Here is a 27993-nt window from a genome sequence, read left to right on the forward strand (position 1 = left end):
TGGCGCACGGGCTTAGTTGCTCTGCGGCATGTGGAATCTTCCTGGACCAGGGCTCGAACCCGTGTCCCCTGCATTGGCAGGTGGATTCTTAATCACTGCTCCACCAGGGAAACCCTGAAATGAATTTTTTTTTAACCAGAAAGTAATGAGGTCCTTGGTACTTAATAACTTTTCTACTGCCTCATTCATAATTCAGTAGGAAACACATATCTAAGTGAATAATTGAGCTTTTTTTGGGTAAGGCAAAATATTTTCTCTGATAGTCTCATTTTGCTACTACTGACACCACATTTAGAGGCTGAAAACATAGTTAATTTTCTTGCAAGTATTGTGTTTCTTTTTAAACCTGTTGAGTGTGCATTGAAATTATAAAATAATATTTTTATATGTAAAATAGATTGAACCTACAGAGAATGAATGTTTTAGAAGTAGACTTTGCTCTGTGCATATGGGTAATAGTGTGAGTGGTGTGGCTCATGTTTTTATATCTGACTTGAGTGTGTGTAAATAATTATAAGGTACTTTGTGTTGGGTTACTACAGTATTAGCTCCAAAGGATTCACTGCCTTCTTTCTATATTTAACATGCAATACGTTTTTTTCTTATAGATATACATTTTATGGTGCTTGGGGGAGATTTTGAGGATGTGGGTTTAGTGTCCTGTAAAGACAGTTTTATAGTTCATTATGTGTTATATAAGGCTTATGCATGAATCTTTTCTGTGCACAATTAAAATTCCACAAAAGAGACTTTTTCCTTTCAGTTTGCTAAGACTCAGCAATGTTGGCCTTAAGAAACCAGCCTAATAAATTTTCCCCATTTTTTCCTAAGGTTTTTTTTTTTTTTATTTTAAAGACATGATTTCTTGAGGTATTATTAACAATGTGTTTCTAGCCAGTTTAATGTGAAACAATTTTGGTCTTCGATGGAATAAATCTTTGTTAATGGAAGTGAGATCCTAATGTAATCAGAGTTTATAGAAAAACATCCCTTACCATGTCTACTTTATCTAAATTGGCAGTAAAACATCTTGGCATGTTCTACACCTGGAGGCTTTGACCTCATTATATAGCTGCCGCCCTTGAGCCTCTTTTTTTGTCCCATTTTATTTTCTAGGTGCGCCACCGAGCTTCTGGCCAGGTGATGGCTCTTAAGATGAACACTTTGAGCAGTAACCGTGCAAACATGCTGAAAGAAGTGCAGCTCATGAATAGACTCTCCCATCCCAACATCCTTAGGTAATGGCTTTTCCTTCCTTCTGGGGATCAGTGAGAAAGCTGAAACATTATTGGAGACTTGTTAGAATAGTATTAAAAGCTGAAAAGAGGGATTCAAGATTTCATGCTAAATCTGTCTTGCTGGGATTTAGCTGTGCTCTAGGTCTTTTTCTAGCTACTGAGACTTAGTTTTCTGGTAATTAACTGCATTTAATAGGGCAACTTGGGACTTCCCTGGTGGTCCAGTGGCTAAGACTCCGCCCTCCTAATGCAGGGGACCTGGGTTTGATCCCTGGTCAGGGAACTAGATCCCACATGCCGCAACTAACAGTTTGCATGCCACAGCTAAAAATCCCTCATGCCGCAACTAAAAGATCCCGCGTGCCGCAACTAAGACCCAGCACAGCCAGATAAACAAAGCAAATAAATAAAATATTTTAAAAAAATAAAGCAACTTCCTTATGTCTCTCAAATTGCTTTATCTTAGTAGCAGCTCATTAGAACTGTTGTTACCTATTGCTGAATTGGTAATTTATCCAAGAGAGATGATTTTAGTTGTTATTTAATTTTCTTAAATTGGTTTAGGAGGAATCATAATTAAATCAGTGAAAATAAAAATAAAATTATGCCCCCAGGCTATCTACTCTTAACTGTTAGCACTCACTTGAGGAGACATAGTTTACCTTTTTAAAGGAGAATTATTCGTATGTATAATAAGGTTATACAATCATTGCTTTCTAGTAATTAGTACAGTCAGCTCTCCATATCGGCAGGTTCTGCATCCACAGATTCAACCAATCACAGCCTGAAAATATTTGGGAAAAAAATTCCAGAAAGTTCCAAAAAGCAATACTTGAATTTGCTGTGCCTAGCAACTGTTTACATTGTATTTACAACTATTTATATAACATTTACATTGTATTAGGTATTGTAAGTAATCTAGAGATGATTTAAAGTATATGGGAGTATATGCATATGTGTAGTTATATGTGAATACTATGCCTTTTTATATAAGGAACTTGGGCATCTGTGGATTTTGGTATCCTCACAGGGTAGGGGGTGGGGTGGTCCTAGAACCAATGCCCTGCAGATACCAAGGGGTTACTGTATATGAATCTTTCTCACTCTATCTTGACTTTTTCTAAAAAATAAATTTATTTATTTTTGGCTGCATTGGGTCTTCTTTGCCGTGCACGGGCTTTCTCTAGTTGCGGCGAGTGGGGGCTACTCTTCGTTGCGGTGTGCGGGCTTCTCATGGCGGTGGCTTCTCTTGTTGCGGAGCATGGGCTCTAGGCATGCAGGCTCTAGAGCGCAGGCTCAGTAGTTGTGGCGCAAGGGCTTAGTTGCTTCGCGGCATGTGGGATCTTCCCAGACCCCGGCTCTAACCTGTGTCCCCTGCATTGGCAAGAGGATTCCTAACCATTGCGCCACCAGGTAAGTCCCTATCTTGACTTTTTTTTTTTTTTTTTTTTGTGGTACGCGGGCCTCTCACTGTTGTGGCCTCTCCCGCCACGGAGCACAGACTCCGGACGCTCAGGCTCAGCGGCCATGGCTCATGGGCCCAGCCGCTCCGCGGCATGTGGAATCTCCCGGACCGGGGCACGAACCCGTGTCCCCTGCATCGGCAGGCGGACTCTCAACCACTGCGCCACCAGGGAAGCCCCCTATCTTGACTTTTTAGTGAGGGGAGTATATTTCTAAATGAAACCAAATAAGAAAATTTAAGTCAATATATTATTAAAGTAGGGCATATGTGTAAGAGAGTTGGAAAAGTTAAAAGTGCAATTTACTTAGGGTTGTTTAAGGCTAATATTTATATTGGACTAAAGAGAAATCATATAACTTAAGTATGACTTACATGTGTGGTCAGTGGTAGAAAATTATGGAATTAGATTATACTGATTAATTGAAACTTTATACCTTTGTATAGAATTATTGGCTTCCTAGTCCACTACAGAAATGTTCAGCCAGTAATTTTATTTATTTATTTAAAAAATAAATTTATTTTATTTATTTTTGGCTGTGTTGGGTCCTCATTGCTGTGCATGGGCCTTCTATAGTTGTGGTGAACTGGGGCTACTCTTTGTTTCGGTGTGTAGGCTTCTCATTGCGGTGGCTTCTCTTGTTGCGGAGCATGGGCTCTAGGCACGTGGGCTTCAGTAGTTGTGGTGCGCGGGCTCAGTAGTTGTGGTTTGCGGGCTCTAGAGTGCAGGCTCAGTAGTTGTGGTGCATGGGCTTAGTTGCTCCGTGGCATGTGGGATCTTTCCGGAGCAGGGATCGAACCCGTGTCGCCTGCATTGGCAGGCAGATTCTTAACCACTGCATGACCAGGAAAGTCCCAAGGCGGACTCTTTACCACTGGACCACCAGGGAAGTCCCTGTAACTTGAATTTTAATAGGATTTTAGAAGATAGCGAAGGAACTCAGAAAGGAGCAAAATAATAATAATAAATAAAGCACAGAGGTAAAAGCGCAAAGCTTTTTGAGGAGTCAGTGAATTAAAAACCCATTTGGTTATGGAGGGTGCGGGCGAGGAGAAAAATAATGTTCCTGCTGTGCCAGAAACCCTTAAGAAAAAGTAAAGGAATTTTGCAGAGCTGAAGACCAAGTGCCTGGGGAAAAAGTTTGCCCAAAAGATGCTTCAAAAGGCAAGGATGAAGCTTGTCTATGAAGAAGCTAAGCGCTATCACAAAGAGTATAGGCAGATGTACAGAACTGAGATTCTAATGGCTAGGATGGTAAGAAAAGCTGGCAACTTCTATGCACCTGTGGAACCCAAATTGGCATCTGTCATCAGGATCAGAGGTATCAGTGGTGTGAGCCCAAAGGTCTGAAAGATGTTACAGCTCCTTACCTTTGCCAAGTCTTCAATGGCACCTTTGTTAAGATCAACAAAGCTCCATTTAACATGCCGAGGACTGTGGAACCATATATTTAGTGGGGGTAACCGAACCTGAACTCAATAAATGAATTCAGGTGTGGTTATGGCAAAATCAACAAGAAGCAAATTGCCCTGACAGATGATACACTGATTGCCTGATCTCTTGGTAAATATGGCATTATCTACATGGAGGATCCTATTTATGAGACCTGTACCATTGGAAAATGCTTCAAAGAAGCAAACAACTTCCTGTGACCCTTCAAATTATCTTCTCCGTGAGGTGGAATGAAGAAAATGACCACCCATTTTGTAGAAGGTGGAGTTGCTGGCAACAGGGAGGACCAGATCAACAGCTTGTTAGAAGGATGAACTAAGATACCTATGATGATTATTTTTGTGATCTGGTCAGTTAATTAACAATGACTGCTTTCAGATTGAAAAAAAAATTTTTTTGGACTAATAATAACAATGAGAAAACCACCATTTCCTGAAGTCTTTGTCGTATGCTGCATGCTTTACCTATTAAAAGATTTAATCTTCACAACGATTCTCCCTTTAAGAAACTGAGGCCAAGAGATTATGTGTTGGCTGAGGTCTGTGACTCTGAGGTCTGGGCTCTTTCTACCATGCTTCTAGAAGAACTCTTTCTATCATGCCTCTCCTAGAGGATTTGATGGGATAGTACTGGTAGATAAACATGGAAAGGTAGAATTGGGCCAGACTATTCAGAAATGTTTTGCATAAAGCCAAGAATATTTTATTTTATGCTTTGTGTATTGGATTCTGAGCAGGGACTAGATGACAGAGGGTAACTGGTGGCAAATGTGGAATGGTTTAGTGTTGGGGAGACTGGTAGCCAAGAGATCAGTTAGGGGGCATCTACAATGTTTGAGAGTGGGATGGTTGAGTCCTGATTTGATGTTCTGCTTAGGAATTTTTTTAAAAAATAAATTTATTTATTTATTTTTGGCTGCATTGGGTCTTCGTTTCTGCACACAGGCTTTCTCTAGTTGTGGCGAGCAGGGGCTACTCTTCGTTGCAGTGCACAGGCTTCTCATTTTGGTGGTTTCTCTTGTTGTGGAGCACGGGCTCTAGGCATGTGGGCTTCCGTAGTTGTGGCACATAGGCTCAGTAGTTGTGGCTTGCGGGTTCTAGAGCGTAGGCTCAGTAGTTGTGGTGCATGGGCTTAGTTGCTCTGCGGCATGTGGCATCTTCCTGGACCAGGGTTCAAACCCGTGTCCCCTGCATTGGCAGGCGGATTCTTAACCACTGCGCCACCAGGGAAGTCCCTGCTTAGGAATTCTTAAGCTGATTATATTTTCATCTTGTTTAAAAAGTAGTATTTTTATTGTCTTATTATTATTGCAGAAGGGATACATCATCACTATGGAACATTTAGAAAATAGAATTAGCAAAAACAGGAAAATAAAAATTTTCCTTAATCGCAGCATCTAGGGATCAAGCTAATGTTAACGTTTGGCGTATTTCCTGCCAATCTTTTTTATTCACCACTTCTTTTTTTTATTCTCTTCACTATGAACTTGACTGGTGATTGCATGGGAAGATTGACTTTAAACAAATTTTATTCCATGACAGCAAAATTTAAAAATATAGTTGTTATAGGGACTTCCCTTGTGATCCAGTGGTTAAGACTTCGCCTTCCAGTGCAGGGGGTGCAGGTTCGATCCCTGGTTGGGGAGGTAAGATCCCACATGCCTCGTGGCCAAAAAACCAAAATATGAAACAGAAGCAATATTTAACAAATTCAATAAAGACTTTAAAAATGGTCCACATCAAAAAAATCTAAAAAAAAATAAAAATATAATTGTTATATAAGAAGTAGAATAGTATAATATAATGATTAAAAACAGGCTCTAGATTCTAGATTAAGCTGCCTGGATTCAAATTGTGGATCTTGGGAAAGTTACTTAACCTCTGAGATCCTTAGTTTTCCCATCTATAATGAGGTAAATTACAGTAAATCCCTCATAGAGTTGTTATTGAGGATTAATTTAGTCCATATAAAGCACCTGGCTTGTGTTAAGTGCCCAGTAAATGTTAGCTATTATTATTAGTTTCTTTTCCTCTGGCTAGTTTTTTAAATGTCTCATTGCATCCCGTCTGTCTTTTATCATTCATTCACTCACCAAGCATTTGTTGAGGGTCTGCTGCTGTTTTTTGTCTTTTTTTAAAAAATTTATTCATTTATTTATTTTGGCTGCCCTGGATCTTAGTTGCGGCACTCAGGATCTTCATTGCGGCATACAGGGTCTGTTTTTTTTTTTTTTGAAGCATGCATGAGGGATCTAGTTCCCTGACCTGGGATCGAACCCGGGCCCCCTGCATTGGGAGTGCAGAGTCTTACCCGTGGACCACCAGGGAGGTCCCTGCAGCTGTTTTTAATACATTCAAGGGTTTTCTGCTAGAGTAATGCTGTTGAATAGAATAGAACTTTCTGAAATGATGGAAATGTTCTTTATCTGTGCTGTCCAATAGCCACATGTGGCTAATGAGCATTGACGTGTGGCTAGTACAAACAACGAACTAAATTTAAATTACCCCATGAAGCTTAGTGGCTACTATATTGGACATCCTGGCCTACAGTCCATGTACATCTTTGCTCTTGTTTCACTAAATATATATGTGTTTCAGCCTAGAAACGTGGTGGTGTGATGAATACCATTCCTATTCTGATGTCACCTTGATCTACTTTCTTAGCCTATCTCTTTTGCTCAGGAATGACACACCTTTCCCTTTTATATAAAAAATCATATTCTTTGCTGTCAGCTAAGTTTTCTAATATGTAAAAGGTAGTGTTAATTCTATCTTGATCTTTACAGTGAACCAACAAATGAGGTAATGTACATAAAGCCTATGGATCTGTTATAATCCACAGTAAGCATGAAAATTATTATGATTATTGTTAACCATGGTGGGTTTGCACTCTGATGGTGACTTTTTTGTTCTGCATAAGCCATCTGTCTCAAATATAGTGCAGTTAAAAGCAGGGACATGGATTACTTTTTAAAGAAGTTCTAGTTGTTTATATCTTTCATGTTTTTGTGTCTTTACTTTCAATGTATATTTTGAATACAACAAAAGGAAATTATCCTACTAGGGGCCTAGAGCAAGCAGAGTCCTCTTGGCTTTTGTTACCCAGAGGAGTACTATAGCAGTAGAAGCATTTTTTATACTTCCCTAGGATGCCTTAAATATCAAACTATGCATAACTATGTTCCAGTCTCAAAATTCTTAGAATTTTTATTTCCTAAATGCTTTTCAAGTTGTCTTAGAAATTTATTGTTAATACTTTATATTTTTTATAATTCAAATTTTTTGTTACTGTTTGTTAGTATGGCTCTTAGTCTATTTTCAAGCTGTTAGTATAGGTTAGTTAGTTTTTATAGGTGCAAAAGCTGAGGCAGAAGTATGAACCAAAGTTTCCCCTCATACTGAGATTATGAGATTTAAATTGGGACGAATCCATCTCTTGGAACCCTAGGATTTTCACAGATATGCCTCCTCAGGGGCTTGGCCCCAGGAGGGAGGTTGCTGAGCAGCTGAGGCTTTCGGTTTCCATTTTTGCTTCATCCAGCCAGAGTAGCTTCACTCTGTATCTGTTTTATATTGAACTTCCATATAAGAATTTTGAAGAAAAGATCTCCACTTAAAACAAAGAAAATGTTGAAAATTGCTGCATTAGTGATTTTGAAGGCCTACTTGGGAAAAAAGGGTATCTGTATGACCTGCCAGATGGTGGGTATCTAATCCTCTGGGCATGGCTTGGTCCTCTGCTGCCACAGCTATTTTGTGCCCAGCAGGAGTGAGTGAGCTGAATTTTTGCAGTTTTATTTCTCTCTTTTTCTTGACCCCAACCTCCCTACTTCCTCTTTTCCTTTTATCTTTCTCCCTTCTAAGATTTCTAGTTGGAAGGAAAGGAGTGGGCCTGACGAGTCATAGAGGCAAGTAGGTGTGTATATTTTGTTTGTGTGTATGTATTTTTTTTAATACATGGATACAGTTAAGATTGGTTGTTTTATCATCAGTTGCTCTAATTTATCAGTTTAAAAAAAGAACAATGAAGTGCTTTGTTGAGTGCAGGGACTGATAGTTTGGGCCTCTTGTGAATAAGGTTGTTTATGCCAGGAAGTCTTACGCTCAAGATCTGTAACCCAATACCATGCCTTGCTCACTTCCACTCCCCAATGGCCTTTTTGAGGACCTGTACCAAGATTTGTTCTCATACCTCTTTGTTATTCTTCATGCCATGAGAAATTTAATATTTCTTTTAGACTCCTTGTTCACATTCTCATGCTTACTTTTCTTTAGGTCACATTCTGAATTTATTTTCCTATCTACCAATTTTTTTCAGAATTGTTTTAGCTCCCCTTCAGAATCCATTTGCAACAATATGATTGCCATTTTGTTAAAATGAAGAATATGCTTTCAAATAACCAAATATTTGTTTGGAGCTACTCAGTCCAGCCCTGTGCTAGGTAATATCATGGTGAATAGAAGAGAAGTAGAGGGCTGTCTCCCAGACAGTCTCCTGAGGAAGCAAACTGTACATCTAGGAAACAGATTAATATCCGCTAATGCTATGAGGATACGGCAGGGTATTTTCCCAATCTCAGCTATTAAGAGAGCACTCTTTCCAGTTACCCATTATGAAAATCCCAAAGTCATCTTTGGTTATTTCTTTTATTCCTTGCTTCTAATCAGAAGCTAAGCTCTTGATTCTAAATCTTCAAAGACTTTTGCATCTGTTCCTTCCTTTATGCATCTGTCAATTCAGTCCTCTTCACTTTGCCTGGAGTGAGTTATTTTTCCTATCTTTTTGCCCACCTTTCACTCTTCCTGATACATAGCTCTAATTGTATAGCTTATTTCTTAAAAACCTTTTGTGGCTCCCATTTATTTCAGAATTGAGTCAAAAATTCTTTAGGCTGACAGCTAATGTCTGACCTGTTTTTCCAGCCTTATCTTCAACTATTCCTCTTATGCATTTAACACCACTCCATGATTTCCTAGTTGTGTTCTCTTGGACAAGTTATTTGACCTAACACCAATCCACGATTTCCTAATTGTGTTCTCTTGGACAAGATATTTGACCTCTGGGCTTTGGTTTCTCCTTTTGTTAAAAGAGGGGAATGGACCAGGTTAGAAATCACATTGAGTTAATGTTGAATAATTTTTATTTTATTTTATGTTAAAATATTTATTTATTCATTTGGATGCGCTGGGTCTTAGTTATGGCACGTGGGATCTTTGTTGCTGCATGTGGACTCTTAGCCGTGGCATGCAGTCTCAGTTGCAGCATGCATGTGGGATCTAGTTCTCTGACCAGGGATTGAACCCGGGCCCCCTGCATTGGAAGCACAGAGTCTTAACCACTGGACCACCAGAGAAGTCCCTGAATAATTTTTAAATGATCAGGTTTGAAAAATGTATTATCTCAGAGTATATGTGTGTGTGTGTGTGTGTGTGTGTGTGTGTGTGTGCTGTTCAGAATAAATGGGAAGCATTTAAAAATGATGGATTGGGACTTCCCTGGTGGTCCAGTGGTTAAGACTCTGTGCTTCCAATGCAGGGGGCCTGGGTTCAATCCCTGGTCAGAGAACTAGATCCCACATGCCGCAACTAAAAGATTCCACATGTTGCAACTAAAAGATCCCATGTGTTGCAACGAAGATCCCATATGCCTTAACTAAGACCCGGCTCAGCCACATAAATAAATTTTTAAAAAGTATTTTAAATAGGGCTTCCCTGGTGGCGCAGTGGTTGAGAGTCTGCCTGCTGATGCAGGGGACATGGGTTCGTGCCCCGGTCTGGGAAGATACCACATGCCGTGGAGCGGCTGGGCCATGGCCGCTGAGCCTGCGCGTCCAGAGCCTGTGCTCCGCAATGGGAGAGGCCACAACAGTGAGAGGCCCGCGTACCGGGGAAAAAAAAAAAAAAAGTATTTTAAATAAATAAATAAATAAAAATGATGGATTAAGGTGCATCTTTTTGATTTTATCATTGAAATCCTAGTGAGTAACTAGGTGAAAGAGTGTCGATATAGCCCTCAAAGCAAATTTTATAATACTAGCGTATTGGTAAGGGGGGGTCTTAATATTGTTTTCTCTTCTCTGTACTAAGGTAGAAAGTCTAATGACTTAGGAATTGAGTCTAAGTTCTAATTTCATATAACCAGAAAGTTTCTGTAAAATAAAATGTGGAATAAGCTTCAGTACTGTTTATGTCATCATCTGTGGAGAGTGAAGTAGTACAACCCCAGAAAGAAGGTGATTTTAAAAAAATTTATTGAGATATAATTGACATATAATGGAAGATGATTTTTAATATAAACAATGGCTACCATTTATTGAGTATGTATTATGGACCCCCGTTGATCGTTTTCCTACCCCGCCCCCATATTTTACTTTCTAGACCTCTCCCATCTCAGCAAATGGAATTGCCATTCATCTATTATTTAGGCCCAAAACCTAGGTGTCATCCTTAATATCTTTCCTTTACATCCTACCTCAAACCTTCAGGTAGTTTAGCATTATCTTTAAAATATGCCCTGTCTGCTCACTACTTACTACCTCCACAAGCCAGCATCCTAGCTGAGTTCCCCTCTTGCCCCATGGTAGCCAGATTGAACTTTAAAAAGGTAAATCAGATCATACCATCCCCCACTGCTGAATTTCCTTCTGTGACTTTTTGTCACCCTTCAAATGAAATCTAAACTCTGGGCTTTGATGTACAAGGCCTTAATTTGTCCTGCCTGCCTCTCTGACCTTATTTCTGATCACTCTTCCTGTAGCTTACACCATCCTAACCACCACCCTTACTGACCTTTTTGTTTCTCAAATGCACCAACCTCTTTCCTACTTCAGTCTTTGTACTTTCTTTTCCCATTTCCTATAGTAATATCTTTATCCCAGAATTATTTGGCATGCTTCTTCTGAGATATCCCCTCCTCATAGAGACTTTTGTTGACTAGCCTGTCTAAAATAGCCATCCAATATCACTATTTATCCCCTCATTCTGCTTTGTCTTTATAATTCTTATCATCTTTGAAAATATCTTATTTATTCATTTGTTTACTTATTGTTTATAGCCTCCAGGGTAGGGTGAGCTCCCTGAGGGTAGAACTTTATAATGTTCACCACTGTATTGGGTTAGCTAAAAAGTTTGTTCGGGTTTTTCCATAACATCTTATGGAAAACCCGAACGAACTTTTTAGCCAACCCAATATTTCCAGTGCCTATAAAATGGTATCTATAGAAGCAGGTACTACATACAAGCAAGCCAGTTTGCATCACAGAAACCTACAAAACTTAGAGTTCACCTCTGGATCTGAAGGTGGATGTCAGGCTTGGGCTGAAAATAGGAGGACTATTGAAAGTCTTTTCAGGGATAACTGGGCCTAAAAGTCACCATCCCCATTCTTTGCAACAATCAGTTAAGTCTCACCCACCCCGACAAGAGATGAATTTTTATTTTGGGGAAAAAATTGAACCAGAATGTTAGAATGCTTACCGACCTTCATACTAGGTAAGCATCTAAAATGACAGCAGATGGGAAAGGAACATTATACTGAGAAGAGGGAGATGAAGGGATTGTCTGCATACTGAATGGTGAGGCTCTTGAGACTTCTAGTCCTCTTCTATCACGTGGCTCTTAAGCAGGTAGGAATCATCTGCCTCCCACCCACACCCCCACCACCTGCCAGGAAATTGGTGGATTTGGAGAAATTGAAGAGCCCCAAGTAAAAGAAGAAAACTTTAAAATGTAACTACCAAAAAACCTTCTAATTACTATCTTCTAAATATATATCCTTCCAGGAGAGGTTAGAGAAGGAGCTGCATCAATGAAACAAGAATGGTATACTATAAAATAGGAATAATTAGAGAACCACAAAGATTCTCAAAGATTCTTGGAAATTTAAAAATATAATTATTTATTTATATATGGTTCTATATGATTATTTAGTTATGGTTTTATTTAAACCATTTGACTAGAAGGCCAAGGAGATAAAGTTGAGGAAATCATCTGTTAATGGAGAAAAGCCAAAGATGGAAAATAAGAGAGAAAAGATAAGAAAATTAAAGGATCAATCTAGGAAGTCTGTTTTTGACTAATACAAGAGCATTTTCTACAGCTGAAGAGCATGAACTTCCAAAGTGAAAGGTCCTACCAAGTGCCCAGCACAATGAATGAAAAAAAAGACCCACCCCAGAGCATATGATTATGAAATTTTAGAATATGGGCAATAAAAATAAGATTCTAAGCACTTCTATGGGCGGGGGGGAATGAGATGCCATATAAAAGACTGAAAATTAAAATGGTATCAGACTTCTCAACACCAGCTCTGGAAGCTCTACCGATGGAACAATGCTTTCTGAGAGAAAATTATTTCCTACTTAGAATTCTATATCCAGTCAAACTACCAGTCAGGCATGAGAGTAAAGACATTTTCAGACATGCCACATTTTGAAAACTTTGCCCTTGCAAAAGCTTTTCTTTTGAAGCTTCTGGGGGATGTATCCCATCAAAAACAAGGGGGTAAACAAAACAATTAAGTAAAAATAAAAAGGAAGGTGTAAGATCTGGAAAGAAGGGTGATAGCAAGACCCAGGGTGACTGCTGGATAACAGTCTAGAGAATAAGCAGTCCAAACTGGAGTGGGAGGATCAAGAACTCTAGGAGAAATATTGGGGAGTGGGGTTTAAGGAAAGAATTCATGGATTTCCAGATGTGTTTGACATGGTGGACATTCATATTCAGAAGAATTTTACAATTCTGTTGGAGACTTTGGGAAGAATTAATGGTAGGCATATAGTAACTAAGCAAATGAAAAATTAGGCAAAACATTAAAAATTGTGCAAGAAATAAAATGTATTCATAATATATTACTTGGCTTAGTAGTGATTATAATCAGTCATAATAATGCAAATGCTGAGTTTTTGTTTCTCCTAAATATTGATTTTACCCAAAATTGTCTTTTACCCAGTATTTGAAAGGAAGTAATTTAAGAGGGTGGAACCCTCAGCTTCCACACTGGAAAGTCAGTAGAAGGTCAGAAATAGCAGTATAAGTATGTTAGCTAGAGCTGTATTGGTAAATAGAAGAAACAGTAAAAGAATTGTTACTTACTCAGGGGAGTAGGATTCAGTGGTGATATGGGCAGCCCTGGGTTCTATTTTCATTATATACCTATTTGAAGCTTTGTAAATTATAACTGAGGAAAATTAAGTTAGGAGGCAATTGCAGTCATCTAGACAGAGCTTGGACTATGGGTAGCAGTGTAGGTGGAAAGAAGTAATTGGATTCTGGATATTTTTGAAAGTAGAGGCAATAGAATTTCCTAATGGATTGGGTGTGGGATATTAGCACAAGGAAGCAGGAATCTAGAATGACTCTTACTTAGGTTTTTGACTTGAATGACTGGGAGAATTGAATTGCCAGTAACTACATTGAGGAAGACTGAATAGGGGACAGGTTTGGGGATGGGAGATCAGGAGATATCAAGTTGACAGTTGGGTAAACAAATCTGGAATTCAGAGGAGAGGTTCAGGATGGTTGTGTCTCTTAGTAGTTAGGGGACCTTAGGTAAGTTATATAACCTCTGTAATCTCAGTTTTCTCATCTGTGAAGTAGAGAATAATAATAGTACTACTGTACCAGGTTGATGGTGATGCCGAAAACTTGGCCTCTCTGCACTGGTGCCAAATCGAATCTCGGAGACAGAGTTTTGGGTGAAGTGAAAAGGAATAGCTTTATTGCTTTGCCAGGCAAAGGGGGACACAGCGGGCTTGTGCCCTGAAAAACTGTGTGTCCCAACCTGGGGAGATTTGATGAGTTTTATAGCAGTGGTTCAAGGGTGGGGTCGCTGATAAGGATCAGGGTGTGTACAGGGCCTGCATGCCTTTAATCTGGCCTAGGTGGTCTCCTGATGAGCTTCTTAAAGTTAATCGAACTGTGATCTTCTCTGGAATGAAGAATGCTAAGTCTTCCATTTGTTGGGGGTTTTAGTTCAGTAGAAGAGCTCAAAGATATTGTTATGTGTATCCCTTGAGGTGGAACCAGGGCCCTGCCCCAAGGCTGCACTTTGTTTTTCTCTCTCTCTTTTTTTGGTTTAAAATAATTTTTTATTGCCCAGGGTATTTTTTTCTAGTGTCTTATTTTGTTTGTTTGTTTTTGTTTTCTTTTTTAATAACTGTAAATTCGAGCTTAGAGAAGCTTGCCTTTGTCTTGAAAAACAAAACAATAAAGCTTTCATATCAATTGCTAACCTGGTCTCTTTTTAAGAGAATGATGGGAGTTATCTTGCAAGAGTAAAATTTATACCATGAATGATGCAGGTCTAAGTCTGATGGTACTAAAAGGAGACAACAGCATTGTTGGCAAAATTAAAAATAATCTGCTGGTGGCATTTGCAGAAAAGAAGCCCTTGCAAATATCTAAACAACAGTAAACTCTGTTAGGAAATTCTAAAGTGTTTTATGGGCCAAAAAGGGAATGGGGTTAGTAAAATGCCTCAACAGAGTTTGAATAAAATACTGGATTTGAGAGTTACTGGAACTTGGATATGTAAAAATAGGTTGTAGGTTAGGTCATGCTTACAATGGTCTCAAGTTCAAATAAACTACTGTGACAGTACACCACTTCACAAGTCACACTCTTTCCCAGGGGCTCTTCTTTTCCCTCAGTAGGTACTGGCAGAAGATGTGCTTAGTCGTTTTCCAGTGTAGATGCCTAGCCCCAAAGCCAAAACATGGGAGAGGAAGAGAGATGGAATGAACACCTTAAGAAATTCTTCAGAGAAAATCCCCCCTTTTTTCATGGCTCCACTTTTCCTCATGCTTAAGGAAATGGAATGTTTAGGGTGCCTGAAGTGGAACTCCTTAGGTGGAACGTTTTCAGGTCTACTGAACCAGTCAGATACCCAGTCTACGATTTTCTTCAAAGAATTCACTTCTTTCTCTCCTTCTGCAATTTCTTTTTCTGTCTGAGAGCTATGGTCCCTGCTGGTGTGCATTTCCACATCAAACATGATCTGCCCAACTTCTTGTGGGGAAGGACTATCTCAGTGAGAACTGCCTCTTGAACTACTCTGTCCAGATTCATGCTGTGCATCCAAAAGAATCTTTTCCATATCTCCATTGTGGATAGAGGATGAGGAGGGTACATGTTCTAGCCCCCCATTTTTCCCATTGCCATTGTCATTGGCCTTGCTGCTGTTCATGGGGAGCTCCACCTCAGCTCCACGCTGAGGCCGGCTGGTTGGGGCAGAGACTGTTCACCTTCCTCACAGTTGTTGTCTGGGGCCGGCGGCTGCTGTACTGAGACGACATTGTCGCAGCAGGACTGTCTGGTTCTCAGGCAGCAACACTAGACTTTGTTTCTTTTCTTTTATTTTTTTTTTAACGAATATCTTGTTTTTTTATTTATTTTTTATTTTTGGCTGCATTGGGTCTTAGTTGCGGTACATGGGCTCTCTAGTTGAGGCGTGCAGGCTTAGTTGCTCCGCCGCATGTGGGAATTTAGTTCCCCAACCAGAGATCAAACCTGCGTCCCCTGCATGATTCTGTACCACTGGACCACCGGGGAAGTCCCCTGCACTTTGTTTCTTGACTGCTCCTCCCTTGTCTCTGCATCCCGTCCCTTCCCAGATTAGCAGCTGTTTGAAAGGCTTCTGTGCCAAGGCGCCCCACAAGGTCCTACTCGGTTTCACTGGGAGGATTAAATGAAATAACATACATAAAGAACTTATCATGGGACTTCCCTGGTGGTGCAGTGGTTAAGAATCAGCCTGACAGTGCAGAGAACACAGGTTCAAGCTCTGGTCGGGGAAGATCCCACATGCTGCTAGAGCAGCTAAGCCCGTGCGCCACAGCTACTGAGCCTGCCCTCTAGAGCCCGCACACCACAACTACTGAAGCACGTGCGCCTACAGCCGTGCTCCACAAGAGAAGCCACCTCACCACAGGGAAGAGTAGCCCCCACTCACCGCAACTAGAGAAAGCCTGCACACAGCAACGAAGACCCAACGCAGGCAAAAATAAAGTAAATAAATTTATTTTTTAAAAAAAGAACTTATCACAATGCAAGGCACTAAATCTTAGCTATTATTTTTATTACTGATGCTGCTATTATTATAATCATCTGAAGCATCATATAATAAGGCTGTATAGCATAAAGCTTAAGAGTTAAGGATCCAAACAACAATAAACAGATAGCGTATTAAGCAAAACAAAAAGAGTTAAGTATCCAGTCCTGACTGCCATTTGCTAGACCTGGGGGAAGCCACTTAATCTGTCTTCAGTTTCATCTGTAAAACGGAGATAGTAGTAGTACCTATTACATAATGTCTTCATAAGGATTAAATGAGGTAATTCCTATAAAGTATTTAGAACAGTGTCTGACACATTATAAGTGCTCAGTAAATGTTATCTACTATTATCATTATTCGTGAACTCCTTAAAGAAAGAACCATCATGTTTATTTCTATGGCCCCCACTTGATCCTCATTGCCTGGCACTGTGCTTAGTATATATGTGACAGGCCGTAAAAAAAAAAATTAAGTGTTTATCTATGGAGAGTACAAACCTTGCACTTAGTATTTACTTGATACCTGCCTGTTGTATTGAATTCGGGAAGAAATAAATCATTGGGAGAGTGTTTCAGAAGTATGCTCACATAATTTGAAGTTTGTGTTTATATTTTCCTATTTTGGTGTGAGTTTATGAGTAATTGTAGACTAAAGGATAAATTTGGGAAGGGAGAAGAAGCTTTTTCAGTGCTTGGGGAGACAATCTATATACTCGGGTTTGTGGATTTTAGTTCTCCTGAACTTCCTGGATTTAAAAAAAAAAGCATTTGGGGAACATTTAAAGTCACTGCACATATATGTATTAATAGTTCTGCCTTTGTCAGGAGACTTGGTATTTTGCTGCTTGCATGGCAGTTTTGAGCAATGTGGTTTAAAATTTTCTATGAAATAATGAACATACAGAATGAATTCATTCTTAGTCTCATTTTACTTTCAGTTGTTATTCAAGATAGAGGATATTTTTCTCTCAGAAATCTAAGATGTTTTTATATTTATTAAACTGGTTTAATATTTATAAGCAAGCAGATCTAATTTAAAGTTTTTATATATTTGTATTGTTTCACTAAGAAAAAGTAAAATTTGACCATGAACTTGATTTGTCCTTTTGTTATTATATATAGTGCTATTGACATGATCTAGTGATGGCTGCGGAATGTTTATTCTGCCTGTAGCTATCTTAAAATTGGACTATAAAAACCATGGAGAGGGCTTCCCTGGTGGCGCAGTGGTTCAGAGTCCGCCTGCCGATGCAGGGGGCACAGGTTTGTGCCCCGGTCCGGAAAGATCCCACATGCCGCGGAGCAGCTGGGCCCGTGAGCCATGGCCGCTGAGCCTGCGCGTCCGGAGCCTGTGCTCCACAACGGGAGAGGCCACAACAGTGAGAGGCCCTCGTACCGGGGGGCGGGGGGGGGGGGGAAACATGGAGAGAAAAGAGAAAGCCAGACTGAACCAGCTTTGCTTAGTGTCACCTGATGTGAGGCTCTGGTGGTTAATGTCTGTTCAGCTGAGTTTTCCTTATGAGTTTTCGTATCTATGACCTCGCACAACCAGTCTTCCATGATGTAATACCTCTAAAACACGTTTGAACTGCAGCAAGCCTTACCCAAGGATAGTACTCCTTTTTTTATGGATCTAACATTCATAGCTCTTTTGGGCCTTGAGTTCTGAGCCATTTCCCTCTCTTCTCCTTTTTGATTATTGGTAATTTTTTCTAGTCTAAGAGAGCATTGGTATCTTTGCTTTATTTGGGAGTAAGATGCAAAGCAGTTCATTTTATTTTTTTATTATTATCTTTTAATTAATTAATTAATTAATTTATGGCTGCGTTGGGTCTTTGTTGCTGCACGCAGGCTTTCTCTAGTTGTGGCGAGGAGGGGCTACTCTTCACTGTGGTGCACAAGCTTCTCATTGCGGTGGCTTCTCTTGTTGCGGAGCACAGGCTCTAGGTGCATGGGCTTCATTAGTTGTAGCACATGGGCTCAGTAGCTGTGGCTCGCAGGCTCTAGAGCTCAGGCTTAGTAGTTGTGGCACACGGGTTTAGTTGCTCCGTGACACGTGGGATCTTCCTGGACCAGGGCTCGAACCTGTGTCCCCTGCGTTGGCAGGTGGATTCTCAACCACTGCGCCACCAGGGAAGCCCCACACTTTAATATTTTACTGTAGGTTTATTTCAGGCCTCTTTTGTTTTTTTTACCGAACTTTGGAGTCAGACATTTTTCTGGAAAGACAAGTACAGGTCAGAAGAACTCTTAAAATATGGATGGTGCTTTTATTGCTCAAAGTTGGCAGTAGAAAGACTTTTAAAGCTAACCAGTAAGATTTTCATTAGTTTACAGATAGATAGTTTTTTATGAATCAAAATGAAATTATTATTGAACCACTGGCCTTTTTCTTCCATACTGATTGTCACAGAACAAAGCATAGGCTTTGGAGCCTAATAGATCCAGATTCCAGTACCTTCTCTAATCTTTGTCAAGTCACTTAAATACTCTGAACCTCATTTTCCTAGATGATAAAATGGGGGTAATTTCATCTCAGGTAGTACCTATAAAACACCTAGCACAGTTTCCAGGTATATTGTAGGTGAGCAATAAGTAGTAATTTTCTTGACAGCTTTGATACAATGGCCACAGACCTCTTACTAGGTCCTGTTATGCAGAATTGAAGAGGTCCAAGTTTGACAGTAACGTCAGTGTTTTGTTTTTCAGAATGAGGATAGATAGATGTGTTTTAGACTATAATCACACCTCTCCCTCATTCTTCTGTTTAGGTAATAAACTTTTGAGAAGGCATAACATTTAAACTTTAATGTTTAACTGTGAGCTTTATACATAACTGAGAGTTCAATAAATATTTGACCCACTGGATGTAAATGCCACGAAGGAACATAATAACATTATTATTTTCCTTATGCTTGTTTAGAAAGAGTCAAATCCCAAAGTCTATCCTAGATCTGTGAGCATTATAACATAGAATAGTGACCCATAAATTTTTCTGGTTATGTATTATTAGTTTTCTATGGCTGCTGTAGCAAATTGCCACAAACCTAATGGCTTAAAACAACATAAAAGTATTATCTTACAGTTCTGTAGGTCAGAAGTCTGATGGGTCTTACTGGGCTAAATTCAAGGAGAGCTATGTTCCTTTCTGGAGGCTCTAGGGGAGAATCTATTTTCTTACTTTCTTCAGCTTCTAGAGTCTGTTTTGCATTCCTTGGCTTGTAGTGCCCTTCCATCTTCAAAGCCAGCCAAGGCCAGTTGAGTCTTTTTCACATTGAATCCCTCTGATACTGACTCTTCTGCCTCCCTCTTCCACCTTTGAATACCTCTTGTGATTACATTGCACCCACTTTGCTAATCCAGGATAATCTTCCTAATTTAAAGCGAGCTGATTAGCAGTCTTAATTCCATCTGCAGTTTAATTTATTCTACTTGCCTACTAACATAACATATTCACAGGTTCTAGGGATTAGGACATGGACATCTTTGGATATCTTCTGTCTTCCATAGTATCCCATTAGGAAAACATTTTTGAGCACATCCCCAGGTGCTACGATCAACCCTTATTAAATATTAGTAAAACTTAATTTCTCTTTTTCATATTAAAAAAAAGTAAAAATTCTAATTTTCTTTCCATTCTTCAGTCTTGCTCATTCCCCAGTTTTGGAGACTGCTGGGTAATAGTAGGGCCTTGAAAGGTCCTGCCTTGGAATAAGATTTTTTTTTTTTTTTTTTTTTTTTTTTGTGGTACGCGGGCCTCTCACTGTTGCGGCCTCTCCCGTTGCTGAGCAACAGGCAACAGGCTCCGGACACTCAGGCTCAGCGGCCATGGCTCACGGGCCCAGCCGCTCCGCGGCATGTGGGATCTTCCCGGACCGGGGCACGAACCCGTGTCCCCTGCATCGGCAGGCGGACTCTCAACCACTGCGCCACCAGGGAAGCCCTGGAATAAGAATTTTAACTTTTAATTGAATTCAGTAAATATTTACTGAGCAGTAACTATGAACAAGGCAGTATTTAAGGTATATATAGAGACACAAAAGCTTGTTTCTTACTCATGTTCCAGTCCAATGCATGTTGCGTGGAGGTTGAAGGGGAGCTCTTTTTAACCTTGGACAGGGCCTCAGTTTCCTCTACTGGGTCTGCTGGCAGACGAAGGAATAAAGTATGGAGGACAGTGTTGAGGTTTTTAATGGGACAGGCCTGGAAATAATCACTTCTGCCCCTATACCGCTGGCCAGAACTCAGTTTTATGGTCTTAACCAACTAGGAAATGTAGTCTGCTTCAGGAGGAAAAAAGGAAGTGAACAAGTAGCCATTCCCTTCCATACATAACATCCCTGCCCTCAAGAATCCTCTGACTGAGTGGAAGAGGTGGACGTAGCTAAAACATGTAGAAGGCAGGCCTGATAAGTGTTACAACAGAAGTTTAAATGGAGTGATATGAGTGTATAGGGAAGAGAAAGATTAATTTTGATTAGAAAGGTAGACTCATTCTAGCAACAAAATGAAAGTGGAAATGGGAGAATTCAGGACATATTTAGGAGAGGCAGGTTATATAACTGAAATGTAGAGAATACAGGTCGACGTAATAGATAAGGTAAGAGAGGTTGGGGTCAGATCATTCAGACTCTTGAATAACACGCTAAAGAATTTGGACTTTGATCAGGGACTGTGAGCTGCCACAACAATTTTTTGAGTAGCCAATAGCTTCTTAAGTGGAGGGGTTGTGTCTTAATCATTTTTATATCCTTTTTATAACTATATGGAGAGGTAATATAACATTGTGGTTAAGAGCACAGACTTTGGGGGAAAAAAAAAAAAGCACAGACTTTGGGAATTCCCTAGCAGTCCAGTGGTTAAAACTCCACGCTTCCATTGCAGGGTGCGGGTTTGCCCCGTTCGGGGAACCAAGATCCCGCGTGACACGTGGTGCGGCCAAAAAAAAAAGAGAGAGAGCACAGACTTTGGAACCCACTGTTTAGGTTTGACTCCTCGCTCTGCCACTTATTAGCTGTTATGACTTTGGGCAAGTTACTTAATTTCTCTGAGCCTGTTTCTTCATCTATATGATTAGGTTAATAAAAGTGTTACTTCGTTGGGTTATCGTGAGAATTAAATGAATACAACGTAGGACGTACCTGGTGGCACAGTGGTTAAGAATACGCCTGCCAATGCAGGGGACGTGGGTTCGAGCCCTGGTCCGGGAAGATCCCACGTGCCACGGAGCAACTAAGCCCGTGCGCCACAACTACTGAGCCTGTGTGCCACAACTACTGAAGTCCGCGCACCTAGAGCCCGTGCTCCATAGCAAGAGAAGCCACCGCAATGAGAAGACAGCGCACAGAGGCAAAGAGTAGCTATTGCTCGCTGCAGCTAGAGAAAGCCCACGTGCAGCAACAAAGACCCAACACAGCCAAAAGTAAATAAATAAATTTATTACAACAGTGAATATAACATAAAGTACTTAGAGCAATGCCTAGATGGTAAGCGCACTTTGAGTTAGTTGTTATCATAATTATTATGATCATTACCAGTGCCTGGCACACAGTGGCACTCAGTAATTTTTGAGTGGTCAGAGTTGTGTTTTAAATTATCCCGCAAATGTTTATATACTGTCATATGCCAGGCAAGGGAATGCTATTAAGAAGCTTATAGTCTAGTAGGGGAGATATAAGGCATATTATAAAACAGTTAAAGGTAGAAAATGATGATGCTATAGCAGTGTGGTGTTGATGGAGTGCCTTGGTAATTCAGAAGCATGCTCGGTCAAAAATACTTCTACTTAGAGGGAGCCAAAGTCTCTGGTCAAAGTCTAGTTTACCAGTAGTATCAGAGTTGGGAGTTTCCTGTTGTAGTCTTACTAACTTTAGAGTAGTGATCAGCTAGCTATCCTTGGTCTACACTGAGCCTTGCCACTCAACATGTAAGTCCATAGACCAAGCAGCATTAGCATCACCTGGGAGCTTTTTAGAAATTCAGAATTTCAAGTCCCCCCTGACCTATAGAATCTAAGTCTGCAGTTTACATGATTTCTAGGTGATCTGTTTCCACATTAAAATTTAGGAAGCACTGGTCTAAAAAAATCAAAAGCAACGTGAATGTGTGTGTAATATGAAATTAAAAATAACAAAGTTGAGTAATCCAATCACTCACTCTCAAGCATATCCATTAAGAAAGTGCTCCCTTCCCGAGCTAAGTAATTTTACCTTGCATGATTTTGGGTGGTGGTAGTGGAGAATAAGAATCAATCAGAATGTAACATTTTTTAGATCCTGTCTCTTACCAAAAGTGATTTTAAGCCTCAGCCACAGTTTAGATTTTCATTAAAGAAGCAATAAAAATTTCAGTAAAAACTTATTGTTGATATGAAATGCTTTTCTAGGCATAAATCTCTTCCGTTAAGGATGAGTAATGTTTCCCTTTTAAAGTATATTCTGTTTATAGCAACTGGAATGATTAACTCTGCTCAAGCTCTTCTTCCAATATAAAGCTAATGCCTGTCTCAGCTTGCCAGCTCTGTAACACCATTTTCGACATGGTGGTGGTGGGGAGGAAGTGAGGGTGAGGAGGCCTGGCAGAAAAGTTTCACATAGAGGTAGAATTGTGCGACACCACTGTGATGTGGCGATGAGAGTAGGAAGTGGGGAAGACTGTCACATGAAGCCAGTGCCTGCCTGAATGTGTCATCTGTGACATCTCTGTGGATGGTGTGGTCATAGTGACGGTGGGTCTGGGGGGAAGGGAAGCAAGGGTGTACCACACCCAAACCAAATACTTTCAGCTTCTAGGAGATCCATAACTTTACAATGTAGCCATTGTTTTGCTAGTAGAATCCTATTGCCTAGCTTCTATATAAATATTTGATTAAATAAAGTAAACACCTCTTGGCTTTCCAGCCTTGTATCTGCCTCTAAATGTTCTTTCTTATAAAACGAGTTTACATTGTGAAGCTAATTTGGTGATTACTGCTTTTTCATTCAAGAAATGCTTGTTTAGCATCTTATGTGCAAAGCATTGTATGTCAGGCACTGTATATAGAAATAAATTAGATGAGATCTGTACTCTTAAAAACCTTTCTTATATTCCAGTCTGGAGAAGAAGTCAGAAAGGTTAAGAGAAGAATAGCTAACATTCTCTAGTGCTTATTATGTTCCAGGAGCTCAAGTTGTCTCATTTTATCTTCACAATAACCATATAGGTTAGGTAATATTAACATTGCCATTTTGCATGTGGAAACCTCTGAAATACAGAGAGGTCATCAGTAAGTGGCAGAGCCAGGATTCAAATCCAAGTAATCTGACTCCACACCCTGGACTACTTCACTTATGCTAATGAGCAATCTTTCAAAGAAGGATGTTAGGAGTACTGGTGGGCAGGAAAAGAGAGAAAGAGTACTGATGTTTACTGAGGGCATCCTGGAGATCATTGTAGAGAAGATGAAATTTTAACTGATCCTAGAAGGATAATTTTCAGTAAGTAAATGAAGTCTTCCAGCTCAGGGAAGAGCTTTAACTTAAGTTTCCAGGTCATAAAAATCATTCATGCGGGGCTTCCCTGGTGGCGCAGTGGTTGAGGGTCCGCCTGCCGATGCAGGGGACACGGGTTCGTGCCCCGGTCTGGGAAGATCCCACATGCCACAGAGTGGCTAGGCCCGTGAGCCATGGCTGCTGAGCCTGCACGTCCAGAGCCTGTGCTCCACAACGGGAGAGGCCACAACAGTGAGAGGCCCGTGTACCGAAAAAAAAAAAAAAATCATTCATGCCTTTCAACAAGTCTTTACTGAGAGCTTCCTTACTGTGTGCAAGGTACTATACTAGGTGCTAGAAATACAGAGATAAATAAAACTCTGAATCTTCCACAGTAAGGAAAGTTACAAGAGAGTAATGTGGGCAGAAGGCAGGTTATAATGAGTTTAGAAACGAAGGAAGGTTAAAGATATGTAGATAGTGTGTGTAACCTTAAAGTTTGGTTACAAGTGCAAAGAGTGTATTAGGATCATATTTTAGGGGGAGGGACAAGGGAAGCATTTTTTAAGATGGGTAAATTTAAATATATTTGTAGGATAGAACCAGAGGAAAGGGAGAGATGAGTGAAGAATAAGGCTCATGGGAAAGTGTGAACTTCCAAAGATAAGCTGGAGCAAATCATGGAAAGTTTCAAGTGCTGTGGTAAGGAATTTTGACATTATTCTATAGGCAGAAGGGAACCATTGAAGGTTTATAAAGAAGGAAATGACATATTTTGTGTTTTGAAAAGGTAAGTCTAATAGCCATGTAAGGGATGGCATAATTTAGAATCATTAATAATAACAAAATAAAAAACAATTAACCTTTATTTGATCATAGGCTAGACATTGCTAAACATTGTCCCTGAAATATCCATTTAACCCTCCTAACAATCCTTTAAGGTAGTGTTATTTTCAGGTCCATTTTTTTTCAGATAAGGAAATGGAGATTTATAAAGGTTAAGTAACTTGTTTTAAGTTCCCCTAGGTGGATATGGATAGATTTCTATGCTCTAGTGCAAAGGTGAGCAAACTCTTTCTGTAAAGGACTAGATAGTAAATGTTTTACTCTTTGCAAGCCATACAGTCTCTGTCACAACTATTCAACTCTGCTGTTGTAGCACAAAAGCAGCCATAGAAAATACCATGTCTGTTCCAATAAAACTTTATGAAAACGAGTAGTAGGCCATAGTTATTAACCACTGTTAGTGCCCATTATAGTTTAGAAAGATGTAGTGAAGGAAGAAACGTAGCTTATTGTATTTTACTTTACCTCTTTTTGCTATGGAGGGGTAATGAGAATAGAATTATCCTTAGGTAGGAATACCATTTAATCTCAGAGAAGCATCCTTTCTGTAAGAGGTTCACTAGAAACTGCTATTTTTTAAAAAAATTTATTTATTTTTGGCTGCGTTGGGTCTTCGTTGCTGCACGCGGGCTTTCTCTAGTTGCGGTGAGCAGGGGCTACTCTTTGTTGCAGTGCACAGGCTTCTCATTGTGGTGGCTTCTCTAGTTGTGGAGCATGGGTTCTAGGCGCGTGGGCTTCAGTGGTTGCAGCACGCGGGCTCAGTAGTTGTGGCATGCGGGCCCTAGAGTGCGCAGGGTTTAGTAGCTGCGGTGTGTGGGCTCAGTATTTGCAGCACATGGGCTCTAGAGCGCAGGCTCAGTAGTAGTGGTGCATGGGCTTAGTTGCTTCGCCCAAGATGTGGGATCTTCCTGGACCAGGGATTGAACCTGTCACCCCTGCATTGGCAGGCAGATTCTTAACCACTACGCCACCAAGGAAGTCCCTAGAAACAGCTATTTATGCATACAATTTAACCACATTCTGCAAAATACCTACTTAACCTTTTATTACAATTGCTTTCCAACAGAATTACCCCTAGAATGAAAATTCTGTGAGAGAAGGGACTTTGTTTTATTCACTGTCCTGTCCCTAATGCCTTACAAATAGTGGCCGTTCAATAAATAGTTGTTGAATAAATGAATGGAATACTGACTGTCATAATTCCAGTGATTGGGGAGTTGTACGAACACTTAGAGAACAGTGACCTATTTTTAAGATACCTCTACAGTAAAGAAGATGTGGTATATATACACAATGGAATATTACTCAGCCGTAAAAAAGAATGAAATAATGCCATTTGCAGCAACATGGATGGACCTAGAGATTATCATACTAAATGAAGACAGAGAAATACAAATGTCATATGATATCGCTTATATGTGGAATGTGAAAAAAAATGATACAAATGAACTTATATACAAAAATAGAAATAGACCCACAGACATAGAAAATAATCTTATGATTACCAAAAGAGAAGGGTGTGGGGGAAGGAGTTTGGGATTAATATATACACACTACCAAATATAAAATATAAAACCAAGAAGGACCTACTATATGGTACAGGGAACTATACTCAGTATTTTGTAATAAACTCTAAGGGAAATGAATCTGAAAAAGTATATGTATGTATATGAATCACTTTACATCTGAAAGTAATACAACATTGTAAATCAGCTGTACTTCAATAAAAAAATTATTACCAAAAAAATAAAATAAAATAAAATGTCTTTATTAAGAATAAAGAAGATACCTCTACAACTGCATCTCCCCTAGATTGATTGTTTTCTCATTTATCTTGCCTGGATTTCCTTTGCTCTAGCACAGCTTCCTATCTTTTACCCAACTAGTTTGTGATGTTAACTGCAACTCTCAGATGCTCTATCTGCATAGCTTATCGACACTATACTGTGCTGGCCAGAAACATTCAGGAGTCCAGATTCAGTCTTCCAGCACTCTGTGTTAATTATGTTCATTATTCTTTAGACTTTTACCTGTCCCACATTCCTCCCCTCATTCTCTTCTGTATTAGATAGTTAGTTTCATAGTAAAGAAACTGACAGATGAATAAAGTTAAATGTCCCACTTTTACAAAGCAGGGGATGGAGGTAGGGACAAAGGATGGGGAATGGAGGGGAGAGTAGGCATACGTAGAAACCAGCTTCTGCCCAGCCACCTGTGACCAAATTGGATTCTTACCTGGTCCACTTCTAAGTTATAATTATGAAAATGGCTTACATTTTTTGAACTCTTACTATGTACCAGTCACTGTGCTATGAACTTTACATTCATTATTTCATTCAGTCTTTCCAACAACCTTACGTTGTGGACACTATTATCCTATTTTACAGAGAGGGAAACTAATGCTTGCCTAGTAAAGAGTGGAGGTGGGATTTGAACCCACACCATCTAACTTCAAAGCTCTTTTAACTACTCTGTTATTTCACTCCCTATTTATTCCCAAGCCAGAGGTAAGTTTCAGCTAGTCATTGGAACCTGCATCCTATTTTCCGTACTACCTAGATATTTCCTTGGGTTCTTTCCTTTCTCAAGTCCCCACCGTGTCTCTGGATGCACTTAGAGAAAACCAGTGGTCCAGAAACCACCTCTTGGAGAAACTCTGAAATTTCCACATTAGTAATTTTGGTTGAAGCAGCATGTCTTTAAAACTCTGCTGTGATGTTACAGCGACCAGGCATTCTCCCTCACTTTCTTTTCACTCAGCAATTATTTACTGAGTGAGCAAACTATTTGCTAGGCACTGTTAGGTGCTTGAGCACAGGGAAGAATATGACCTGGACTCTGCCTTCCTGGAACTTTATGGTCCTTTCCAGCACAGTAACTGCTGTGCCTTCACTCTTACTTTAGTCAGTCTCTTCCCTTTCCTTTGCCCTTCTAAACTAGAACTTACTTGGGACCTGTGGATATTGTTAATGAGACTTCCTTCTTGACAACCCAAGCCCCAAGTGTCACTGACTTTATGTCATTTATTTTCTTCTACTTTATAATCATCAGTCATAATAATTGATTTATGATTTTTATTTAAAAATTATTTTTATATATAAATGTAGCCTGTTGGTTGAAAAAACTTCAAATATGACATAAGTATGTGCACTAAAAAATAAAAATCACCCTTTTCTCCCTCAGTACCATTTATTATTAATGCTTCTAGACATTTTCTATTAATATACAAAATTTTTTTTTACACAAATGGGATTTTAAAGCTCGATGTTTTCATTTAATGGTATATTTTGGGTATGTTCTCCTGTCAGTGCATAAAGTTTAATTCATTCTTTTTAATGCTATATAGTATTCCAATCTATGAATAAAGCCATAAATTTTAAAAATATTTATTTATTTTTGGCTGTGTTGGGTCTTCGTTGCTGCGCATGGGCTTTCTCTAGTTGGGGCAAGCAGGGGCTACTCTTTGTTGCGGCGC

At 39.7% G+C, this 27993-nt stretch overlaps 1 protein-coding gene and 2 pseudogenes across 4 annotated transcripts in view; 2 read left to right on the plus strand and 1 right to left on the minus strand.

Moving 5' to 3' along the window:
* Nucleotides 1-27993, plus strand: part of TESK2 (testis associated actin remodelling kinase 2) — a 129142-nt gene that overhangs the window by 60778 nt on the left and 40371 nt on the right. For 3 of the 4 annotated variants that reach the window (XM_027108721.1, XM_027108723.1, XM_027108722.1), the window contains exon 3: nucleotides 1117-1238. The exons of the other annotated variant lie outside the window; for it this stretch is intronic. In XM_027108721.1, coding sequence (XP_026964522.1) covers nucleotides 1117-1238 — 122 coding nt within the window. The remainder of the gene's footprint in view (nucleotides 1-1116; nucleotides 1239-27993) is intronic. 4 annotated transcript variants of the gene reach the window in all.
* On the plus strand, nucleotides 3524-5117 carry LOC113621655 (60S ribosomal protein L7-like; annotated as a pseudogene).
* LOC113621656 (BCL2/adenovirus E1B 19 kDa protein-interacting protein 3-like pseudogene) lies at nucleotides 14599-15390 on the minus strand (annotated as a pseudogene).

Source organism: Aethalodelphis obliquidens, unplaced genomic scaffold (assembly GCF_003676395.1).
Source record: "Aethalodelphis obliquidens isolate GAN/ISIS:26980383/991018 unplaced genomic scaffold, ASM367639v1 scaffold9, whole genome shotgun sequence".
NCBI lineage: Eukaryota > Metazoa > Chordata > Mammalia > Artiodactyla > Delphinidae > Aethalodelphis > Aethalodelphis obliquidens.